Source organism: Drosophila simulans, chromosome 2R, assembly GCF_016746395.2.
Source record: "Drosophila simulans strain w501 chromosome 2R, Prin_Dsim_3.1, whole genome shotgun sequence".
In the NCBI taxonomy this organism is placed as follows: Eukaryota; Metazoa; Arthropoda; class Insecta; order Diptera; family Drosophilidae; genus Drosophila; species Drosophila simulans.
The window spans coordinates 20,521,678-20,532,451 of NC_052521.2; the positions used below are offsets into that span (position 1 = coordinate 20,521,678).

Consider the following 10,774-nt stretch of genomic DNA (forward strand, 5'->3'; position numbering starts at 1 on the left):
GCTAATTTATACAAATTAATTGGATTTTTTCCCAATGTTGCTCATTTTTGGTAATGAATATTATACTACATATGTTTTGTAAAAGCTAGTGAGTAAGATAGCCCTAAAAACCATAGGGAACCGCACTGATTCAGAGTACATTTGTTTTCCTTCAATGGACGCATAGAAATTGTGTAAATTTTGTTATCAGTAATGCAAAACTTACTTCCTCTACAATATAATGAAACTTTCACTGTTATTATAAATAAAGTGTAAACTATCAAAAATGAAGTAGTGAGAACGAGCTATAAGAGTGCCACAAAAATAGTACCATACCATATATATCGATAGGCTCGTGCTGGGTTGTCGATAAGGGAAATGTTTTGGAGACCGGCTGCAGAGAAAAACGCGGATTTCGTTATATTTCTCTGTTTTGTGTATTAAATCGCCAGATGCGCAGCTTAATATTGTCCAACGCGAGTCAAACTAGCGAATTGTGTGGAAAATGAGGCCTCTCCTTGTTTTCAGCAAGTTCTAGAATCGCAGTGGCGCTTGAAAACGCAACCACGTGAAATCCAGCAACAACAAGTCTGTGCAACATGAGTTTAGACGAGTTTTCCGACTTCAATATAGATCAGCTTCTGGGCCCAAGCGCACCGCTGCAAGATTCTCTGGTGGCACCGTACAAGCAAGTGTCGCTGCCCAGGAGGAACCAGGATGTGTGCGCCAAGCGAAGCCGGCTGGCCGAGCGGATAGCCCAGAACGACGAGCTGATCCGCCAGGTGAAACAGCTGCAGGCTCAAAATAAACAGCTGTCCGACCTGCAGCGCACCGCCCAAGAAGTCACGGATCTGTACCAGAAGGAGAAGCAACAGAGGATCGAGCTGGAGAAGCGAGGCAAGCAGATCGGCGAGCGATGCGGACAGCTGGAAAAGGAGCTGGACGCACAGGTTGGGAACTGCGAGAATCTGCAGGAGCAGCTGCAGGTGCGGGGACTGCCCGTGGATGCAAAGGATGTGCTGTCCATACTCATGCAGTTCTCCCAGCGGCTGGGCGATGATTGTGGACTTTTGCGGCGGGATCAGAACATCATGAAGAAGCTAAGGGAGCACTGCAGGACTATAGACGTAAGCGTGCCCACGCCAAAGAGCCCGAATCCGCGTAGCAAACGGAAAGCCCATCAGCCCGGAGTCAACCAATCCACGCAAACCGACGAGAAACCCTCTGACCCCAAGCCTGCGCTTTGTTCTGTTGCTGTGCAGGTGGAGGGTCTGATAGAGACGCGCGACCAGGCCACGCAACACAAGAACACCACCACCACCCGGGGAACCACTACAGCCTCCTTCATCAAGCACCACGATGTTGGCACATGCTTTCCCGAACCGAAGCCCCTGCCAAATATTCGGCAGATACTTGATGAAATGCTATCGTGGCGGGATGATGTTGTAATTGAGCCCATGAGTCCGCTGAGCGATTTGCAGCAGGAGTTGGAGCTGGAGGACGTACCGGCCAAAGCCAGTGTGGCCACCTGCACCACTCTGTATGATATACACCGCGAGATCGATTTCGTTGCCGACCTGTCGACACAAATCAAGGTGTCCGCCTCGAGGCCGCCCTCACGAACAATGCTGGATAGTGTGAAGGAGGAGGCCAGGTCCTCCAGGGAGCTCGCAAAGGAGCTCTTCAACTTTCTACCTCAAAACCAAAGTTGCCTGACCAATCTGCCGCCCCAGGCCTTCGAGGAGCTGTGGCAGGTCTTTGGCCAAATGGTGCTAGCCCTGCTGCAGAGGCGCTCCAATCCGTCAGTGGCCACGCCACCAAGCGTCAGCCAGGCGGATTTTACCAAATGGTTGTATGAAATCTATGAGGGCACGGAGAACCAAACGGATCAGACCTCCAGCGGAAGCACCAGCAAGAGAGGTAAACCCGTGCAAAACGCATCAGTAAGTGGATTAATTACGTCCACATTCTTTCTAGATTTCGCCACCAGCACAGAGTGCATGGATACTGGAACGGATCCCATCATCCAGTCGCCCAACATCAGCCAAGAAGGACATGTCACTCCAATTCGCCTGCCCTCCAAGCCCAAAGAACGAAAGCGAAAGTCCAAGAAGCGCAAAGCGGCTGCTACACCGAAGCCGATAGCCAAGCGAAACTGTCTGGAGATGGAGACAAACAATGAATTAGAAGTAGAGCACGAACAAACGCCAGAAACGGCAATCCAATTCTTAAGGAATTTGGAAACTTTCAACATGACCAACTGTGATAATCTCGAGATGGAACTGGATGAGGAAGAACTTTATTTGCTTCAGTTGACGTCCAACGCAAAACAGAAAGAAAATAAAGGAAATGTTAAGGCTCAGGCTCCTGGCGACTCGGAAAACCCTGCGCAGACTTCTAAGTTCCCGAAATCAGAAAACAAGGATCTAAATCATTTGCCTGCGGTCCAGAAAAAGACAGATTCTTCTTTGAAAAGATATGACGAGGAACAATACTTCTTTTTGGACTATTTTGAAGAGCATAATAAAACGATAAAAGAAAACATTGGCGGTCTGAAAGAATTGCCTCCAAAAATAGATATTTCAGCGAATCCAGTTTCAGTGGCAGAGGATAGAATAGACTCCTTAAGTAAACCAAGCGAAAATGAGGTGAATGCTTCAGAAGACACCGATTCACACTTGGATAATAGTGTCTCAAATTTAGATAGACGCTCAATGTGCCTATTCGGCAGTGATTCAGATGTGGAATCCGAATCCTGTGTAGAGCAGATGGCTCTCGAGCTAAGTGATTCGGATGACACTTTTGATAATAGCGAAGAGGATTGCCGATCCGCGGATGAGCACAGCAACACCAAAAACCTGAAAAATATTTTCTTGTTCGGCAGCGAATCAGAATCGGATGAAAGCGAGGAGCGTGCGTTGGAAGCGGATGATCTTACTGGAGCGGAAGCAGAGCTGGAAGAGAAGGAATCAGAACAGAAGTCATTAGAAGTTGAAGCAGATTTCGTAACCATAACGCAGCCTTTGTCTGTTGAGAAACTGGATCTAGAGAACGCGCAGCCCACAAGTACAAGTACGTGTCCCAGGCCAAAGGCAACGGATGAATCCGAGGACGAGCACGGTCTAGTTATCGACGAAGAAATCTTCATTAGGCAGCCTGAGGAACCACCTTCACCACCAACTGTTCCGTTAGCCGCAAAACGAAGGAGAACGCAAAGTGAGCTGAAAACTTTGTCGCCCCCAGGCGAAGTTCGTTTGACTCGTCAGAGAGCGAAACAACTGCTCGACGAACAGGAATCCGGGCCAGAAAAGGGTCTTTCGCTCGTAGAACAAATAAGGAGACAGCTTAAACAAGCAATTAATAAATCGGAACCTTTAAAAAAGGATTCGAAGCATGATTTGAAACCATTAGAGCATGAAGAGCTGAAAGCAAGGCATCCAGGTAAACATCTTGAGCCTTTAAAGCTGTCCTGTTCAATAAGCGAGGAGTCACCTGCTTCGCCTACAGCTTCCGAGCCAATGGACGAGCTTGACCCTCCGCCCATAGAAATCCCTCTAGAGCAAGCTGCTTGCACCCGGGAAGATGACCAACACAAGTCGATCGTACAACATGTTCTTAAGATGGACACGGGTCTGGATAAGCTTGGGGAGGCGAATAGAAAAACTTTGGGCAAGTCCCAACCGCAATTGTGTGCCTCAATAGGCAAATATCTGCGGGAGAACATGCAGCTGGAATCCACGTGCAGTGACTTGGCCATGGAGATCTACAAGGTGACTAAGAGTGAGGCTGTAATCGTGAATGCTCTGATTACAGTTATCTGCAAGATCGGCGTAGATGACGGTCCAGTGGAACGCCTGCTGAATGCCTTGAAGTATTTGAACTTCGCGCAGAGATTTTTGGCTGAACTGGAGGAGCGTCTGTTCCGCAACACCAAGGAGCGACCTGCCACTGAGCTGGCCCTCAACTACGTGCGGCTCTACTTGAAGGCAGCAGCTCTGCAGGCGACCATGTCAGCAGGGTATAAGAATCCGGCGAGACTACTGTTGGCCAAAATTCTGTATCACTTCGACCGGGATATGCCGCCGCTGGTGATGGAGGTGCTGCGTCAATTTCCCACCGCGCTTCCCCACCGCGAACAGCGGGAGTACGACAATTCGGATGCCCTGATCACGGTGATCAAGCACCTGTTGATGAACCGGCAGTACGACATGCAGGATCCCAACGGCGCCGAGCGACTGCTGCTGTCCAAGCTGCGCTTTGAATACCACTTCCATCCCTTTGAGCCCAGCAAACAGCAGGTGCTGGAGAACCTGGTGGGGAAGCTGAAGGCCGGCCGTGAGGAGGAGCTGGGCTACGCCTTTGCGCTCTTTTGCCGCCGCTCACCGCATCTCAAGGTCGTGGAGAGCGTAGTGGGGGAACACCTAATGCCGCTCGCCACCAGTTACTGTGATCTCGCTGCTCAAAACGAGTCGTACGACGCCCGGCTTGGGCTTCTGCTTCACTGCATCTCTTTGGTCCTGAAGCCACTGCCCCTGGATACTGATATCTCCGCCTTCGTGGGGTTCCTGAAGCGCCTTCTCGTGGCAGTGCCACGATCCGGAGTTCAACTGGCGGCCGTGCAGGCCAGCCTACGTCTGCAGAGATTCGGATTCAAGTACACTCTGGATGCCCTGAAGGACTACAGGCCCAACTACGAGCTCGACCCGTTAACGCGGGCAATGATTCGATGCTTTGCGAAACGGAGAAGGCACTTCCGTCACGTGGCGGCCACTGGGCGGCGTCCAGAGATTTGAGATTCCTTTTTATGAATTGTAACTATTTATTGATGTATGTAATTATATTGATTTTGAATTAAACTAAATGCCAACTGCGCTGCGGATCTTTACAAATTTAAACTTACAACTAAAATACACAAAACGATTGCACTTAGGTTAGGCTGGGGTAAAGTTAAGTAGTGGACATGGGACATGGATCGCAAGCAAGTGAATGCCGGGAACAAAGGAAAGCGTAATCAAAATGTACAAAAGTGCTTAGCGTGGATTTGGACAGAAGTAGCTATACTTAATTCGTGGACTGTACAATAACATTGATCTAGTATGGGGGCATACACACACAACAGCGGCTTCTACTACTCGAAATGCCTGCGGAGTCAGCCGGAAGCACCCATGCCGTGCGCGAGGGTGAGGTATAAGTATAAGGTACTTGTGATCTCCGACATCATTTGCGGTCTAGAAGCGCCACCGGGCAGGGCTCCCAGTTCCAGTCTCCGCCGTAGAGAGCCATCAGTTCATGCTAGATCAGTTTGTTCAGCTGCAAGTGTTCGTATTGGGTTAGTTAACGATGCAATATGGAACTCAAGTGGGCTTCCCTACCAGCGATCGCCGCTGATGCTCCTTTTCCAGGGCAACTTGGGCCTGCTGCGGCGAGAATTTGAGCACTGCCGATATCACCTTGACAAGCGTCTCGTTGTTCGTGTTCCCAGTTAGGTACTGGAATGGAAGATATCAGTTAGTAGGGTGTATATATTTGGACATTATCTAGTTTGATTCCCCACCTGGAACATGATGTTGCGCAAGTACTCGAATTCCGTGTTTGCCGGAACAGCCTCGCTGTGTTGCATGGATACCTGTGGGCAAAAGGAAGGAATCAGCAATGGAATCAACGGATGCACCGCTGCTATGAACTCACCAGGGTTTCATCCAGTTGCCGCGAGAGTTTCGCATTTTGCAGCTTAAGTCGCTCGTTGGACTGTTCGAGTATGAGGAAGTTCTCGCATTTTTGCTCCAGGAACAGGTTCCGATTCGTCACGTCCTGCACCTCGTTCATAATCTCTTTGAGCTTAGACTCCAGTTCAGCCTTCTCGCCGGCAGCGGCGGCCTCCTGAACGTTTTTGGGCGCCATGCTGGCGAGAAGTTGCTGGGCTTGTATGCCGGCTCGCAGGGTTTCCAGCTCGTTGATGCGCTCCGCCATCTGCTGGTTGTTAGCCTGCAGCTCCTCGATCTCCTGCTGCATATTTGACTCCGCGCCGGCGCTCTTGTGTTTGAGATCTTCCAGCTCCCGTTGCAGTCGCTCGTTCAGGCTGCGCAGGCTGTCGGAGTCGGTTGAGGGGGATAAATGCTCCTTAAGACAAATCACCTCTTGCCTTAAGCCATCGGCTTCAGCCTGCAGCAAGGCCTGCTCATCCCGGCTCATCGCCAATTCGATTTGCTTATCGTGGAGTTGCTGTTGCGCTTGAAGAAGTTCTTTTTGGACCGCATCACTCTGCTCGGTGACAAAGCTTGCGTGCTCCTTCTGTCGGGTCAACTCGACCGCCTGTTCCTCGATGGCCTTCTTCAGTTCGGACACCTCTGCCGTTGCCGTCGCACTCTGCGTTTCCTTTTCGGCCATTTGGACGGCATGCTGCTCGGCCTTCTCCTGAAGAACGTACAATTCACATTGCAGGGATTTCAGTTTCTCCTTCAGCTCCGCACTCTCACCCAACTCGGCCTCCAATTGCTTCGTGTGCTTATTCAAATACTCGTTCTCGATTAGGATCTCATCGTATTTGGCCAACTTTTCTGAGGCTTCAACCTTTTCCTGTAGCTGAAGATCTCTTGAGGCCATGGCTTCTTGGAGCTCCACCACCTGACGGTTTTTCTGGGCAATGGACTCCTTCACCTCCTCGCGTTCTTGGCCGTGCTTAATCTTCAATTGTTCCATCTCCAGCTGCAGGGCATCATTGGCTTCGTGAAGACGCTCTACGTCTGAATTGGCGGCGCTCCAACGAGCTTCCAATGTGGCAATTTGCGTGGTGTAGGACGAATTGCTAGCCTGGAGCTTTTCCTGGATGCCCTGCTCTGTCTGCTTATAAGCATCAAGTTGCTCGCGAAGATTGCTGATCGTGGCCTGCAGTTGAGTCTCACTTTCGCTGTTTTGGACCTTCAATTCCGCGCATCGCTCGGCTTGGTCTTTCAGCTGCTGCTCCTGTTCCCTTTGTCGTTCTCTCAGCTCCGACAGTTGTTGGTCCTGCTCCTTCAGTTCTTGATCTAAGTTGGCCTTAACCCTATGCAGCTCCTCACTGGCTGACTGCAGGCAGTCCAGAGTGTGTTTGGTCAGTAGCTTATCCTTTTCGTAGGCATCACATTTATCCTGCAGCGTCCGATGGTCGTGATCCATCAGCTCCTGTGCATTTTGCAGCTTCGAGTGCTCGTCGAGGACCTGTTGCAGCTTCGTCTGGATCTTGCCGATCTCGTCTTGTTTGGCTTGCAGTTGGGACTCCAAATGATTCGCCTGCTCCTCCAGCAGACAGTTGCGTTCGGCCAGCTTGGTGTTTTCGCTCTGTATCTCCTCCAGCTTAGCTGAGGCCCTTTCGTCCTGGGCACTGCTGTCCACTTGCTCCTGCTGCAGTGACTCGATGCGGGATTCCAGCTTGCGCTTCTCCCGTTCCAGTTCGCTGTGTGAGTCTTGCACCTGTTGCATTTGCGCCTGCATGGTGCCAATCTCCTCCAGAATTCCGGTGACGCGTGCCTGCAACTCCTCCTTTTCGCTCTCCACCTGGCGGGAATGACTCAGTCGATCAGCCAACTCACTTTGCAGAGCTTCGAGGCGAGCGTTTTGCTCGCTTGATTTCGCCTGGTGCTGCTCGTGTTGCTTCTTTATCTTGTTCAACTTGTTGCCGCTGGCTTTCAGTTCCTTTTCCTTGGCCAACAAACTGGCCTGACTGGTGGCCAAGTCCTGACTAATAGCCTCCAACTGCCCTTTTAGAGCAGCCACTGTTTCGCTCTCCGAGTTCGCGTGCTGATCCTGCAGTATTTGAATCTCTCGCTGTAGCTGTTCCAGCTTAAGCCTATGCTGTTCCTCCTGGGAAGCTTTCTCGGAACTCAAAGCGGCCACAGATTCGCGCTCCATTTCGAGGCTCTTCTCGAGTTCGAGAGCACGTAGCTCCCGTTGCGATTGAATAGCTGCCAATTCCTCTCTTGCCTGACCGAGTTGAGCTTCCCAGTCGTTTTGTTGATGTCGCTGGACAATTTCGAGCAACTGGTCGTTGTGCAAGCGCAGGTCCTGCAAACTGTGCTCACTTTCGGTTTTAAGCGCATTCAAGCTTTGCTCCAAGGATGCCGCTTGCTCTTCCTTGGCCGAGAGTGCGGCCTGAAGTGCGTTCAGACTGAGTTCAGTGGAAAGAAGTTTGGCTTCGGCTTCGTCCTTAGCTGCAACTAGTTCATTGATCTTCTGCTGGGAATCAGTACTATGAGCTTCGCGTTGTTCATTAATGTGGCGCAATTTTTCTACATTCACTTCGTTTTCCTTGGAAAGAGTTTTCACTTTGTCTTCCAACAAAGCGACTTGCTCTTCCTGTTCTTTATAATCATTCCTGATGGAGTGCAAAAGGTCTTCCGTGGCTAAGAGCTTCGATTCGGCTTCGTCCTTGGATGCTTGCAGTTTCTTTTGCTGATCCTGTGCCGCGTTAGTTTGAGAATCGCTACTTTCCTTGCTTTCTCGCAATTTATCCAAGTAATTTTCGTTTTCTTGTTTCAGTTTACCCAACTGCTCCTCCAGATGCTTTAGCTGCTGCTCCTTGGCTGCGTTTTCGGTTCGGAGAGATTCCAAGAGCTGATCCTTGGACAAAAGCTGGGACTCCGCATCCTGAACGGCTGCTTGGAGTTTCTTTAGTTGCTCGCTTGAATCGCTTGCTTGGGTATTTCGATCTTCGTTTTGTTTCTGCAGATCTTTTACTTTCTGTTCGTTTTCCACCCTAATGGCTTCCAGTTGCCCTTCTAGTGTGGCCACCTGTTGCTCCTTGGTCGCATAGCTTCCTTTTAGGGTGTTCAGCAGGTGCTCTGTAGCCATAAGTTTGGCATCGACTTTCTGCTTCGTGGCCTGGAGCTTTTTGAACTGCTCCTTGGCTTCGTTGTTCTGGGACTCTCGCTGAGATTCCAACTGCTTGAGTTTCTCCTGAAGCTGACGCACCTCGGTGTCCTTCAGCTCCAGTTCCGTATGGATGGCCTGCTTTGTCTGGGCCAGAAGCAGCACGTTCTCCTCCTCCTGCTTGCGCAGAGCTTCGTATTTTTTGGTCACACTTTCCAGCTGCTCCTCCCGCTCTTTAAGTAGTCTTTGTAAGTCGGACACCCCGGAACTGCCATTGGCGGATGATGGCGACATTCCGGTCGACTCCTCCAGGTCGATTAGCTGTTCGGACTCCAGCTGTTGGCCACTTCGCTCCAGAGCCGCCGTAATATTCTCAGGATTTTCGCCCAGCAGCTGGAGCTTCGTTTGATAAGCCTGCATTTTGCAGCTCATGTCGTCCATCTCAACGCGCAGCGCCTCCTCTAAATGCGCCTTGGCCTGCTGCTCCAGCGTGCACTGCTCTCTCAGCTCGCTGATTCGGCGCAGCGCCTTGTCTTGCGTCTCCACCAGCACAGACTGCAAAGCGATATTATCGGAAACGTTAGTTACACAAGCTTATCAAGCAGACCGATTAGATAGGCAGATAGATAGATACCCGCGCCTTGGAGCTGTCGCGTTCCAGTTCCTTGTACTTTTTGGCCAGATCCGTGTACCGACAGCGGTACTTGTGGTAACGATCGAGTGACTTTTTGTACGCGTCGTACAGCTGGTCCTTGGTGATCACATCCAGCCGGGCCGTTGAGGCGGAGTCGTCGAACTCGCTGCTCGTTTCGTCCAGATCCGATTGCAAGTGGTACACCTGGCGAGTAGAACACATAATTAAAGCAATCTCGGAAGCTTTTCGGTCACTTACAGCTGGCGCTTCATAGGTAGGCAGGCGGAAGGACACGTCGCTGGCCATGGACGAGTTTGAGAGTTTGCGGGTCCTGGAGGTGGCGCCGTTCAGGGATTGGGTCGATCGCCCGCGCAGCGCGGATGCACTTGTGGCCGGCAGCTTTTGGATGCGATAAGGCGAGTTCTGAGGTGTGTCTGCGCGGTGAAAGAATGATTGATATGTGAGATAAGGAACACCAGGTGACTCATGGCGTACTCACCCTCCTCCGTGATGCTGAAGAAGTTCTCATTGTTGCTGGTGTTCGTTTCCGAATTGGGTGTTGTGCTCGACGATGAGCTCACGGCGGCCTGGGAAAAAAGTCCAAGGAAGACTCATGAGCAGCTGGTCACTTCACTTTTCAATTGTGCACCCAGAAATGGGTCACAATCGCACTACTGGCGACCCCTTCCCAGTTCACCGACACACATGCAATTCCGTGTCTGTGTGCGTATGTTTTCCTCAATTTGCATTTTTCATCGGCAGTCCGCACCTCCCCGCCCCCGCACCCAAAAATACCTGTGCAGCATTCGCAAATTGCTGGAACTTCGAGGGCGACGCCTTCACCTCCTCGATCAGCTTGTTCTTCAGGTTGGCGAACATTTCGAGTGCCTGCTGCGCTCTTTTTCAACTGGCTGCGCTACCTGGTTTAAGCACTATTCAATTTGTAATTAAAAAACATCTAAATAAATACGTGTCTGCAGATGTTTATTCAACGGTCACACTGCCGATAGCTTCGGTAGTTATCGATAACAAGCGCAGTATTCACTAGAGACGAGAGCACTTGCGGGTCATAAAGTTTAGGAACGTGACGAAAAATTTAAAATTTAATAATTAAACATAAAAAGATGTTACGTACAATTTAATTTTTTATTTAATACATACAAAGTTACATTGTAATTAGTTAAAATTGACAATAACTAATTAATTACACCTACCTGCATTATTTTGATAACATCTTGGTTCAAGATATTTCCCACAGGTGGCGCTGGTTATCTTTAAAAATCTTTGGAAACCTGTTGAACGCCCTTTGAATTCTTT

General features: G+C 50.2%; 2 protein-coding genes across 2 annotated transcripts; one reads left to right on the forward strand and one right to left on the reverse strand.

Annotated features, from left to right (window-relative positions):
- The first annotated feature begins 314 nt into the window (after positions 1-314).
- LOC6735861 (little elongation complex subunit 1) lies at positions 315-4,874 on the forward strand. The gene is made up of 2 exons (XM_016168807.3): positions 315-1,899; positions 1,957-4,874. The coding sequence occupies exons 1-2, from the start codon at positions 579-581 to the stop codon at positions 4,770-4,772; spliced, it is 4,137 nt and encodes a 1,378-aa protein (XP_016029226.1). The 5' UTR covers positions 315-578; the 3' UTR covers positions 4,773-4,874.
- LOC6735862 (golgin subfamily A member 4) lies at positions 4,779-10,498 on the reverse strand. Its single transcript, XM_016181316.3, has 8 exons — positions 10,253-10,498; positions 9,957-10,044; positions 9,716-9,891; positions 9,458-9,661; positions 5,668-9,378; positions 5,534-5,605; positions 5,352-5,468; positions 4,779-5,289 (listed from the first exon to the last, which is right to left on the reverse strand). Exons 1-8 carry the CDS (start codon positions 10,334-10,336, stop codon positions 5,272-5,274), a joined length of 4,470 nt encoding a protein of 1,489 aa, XP_016029227.1. The 5' UTR covers positions 10,337-10,498; the 3' UTR covers positions 4,779-5,271.
- Between the last annotated feature and the right edge of the window lie 276 nt (positions 10,499-10,774).

Excerpts from the sequence above, each read along its gene's own strand:
- LOC6735862 (XM_016181316.3), bottom strand. The coding sequence starts at position 10,336 with ATGTTCGCCAACCTGAAGAACAAGCTGATCGAGGAGGTGAAGGCGTCG. Across the intron at positions 9,892-9,956 it reads CTTCAGCATCACGGAGGAGG|ACACACCTCAGAACTCGCCT; the intron begins GTGAGTACGCCA and ends TTCACCGCGCAG. Across the intron at positions 5,469-5,533 it reads TGCGCAACATCATGTTCCAG|TACCTAACTGGGAACACGAA; the intron begins GTGGGGAATCAA and ends CTTCCATTCCAG.
- LOC6735861 (XM_016168807.3), top strand. The coding sequence starts at position 579 with ATGAGTTTAGACGAGTTTTCCGACTTCAATATAGATCAGCTTCTGGGC. Across the intron at positions 1,900-1,956 it reads CGGAAGCACCAGCAAGAGAG|ATTTCGCCACCAGCACAGAG; the intron begins GTAAACCCGTGC and ends CATTCTTTCTAG.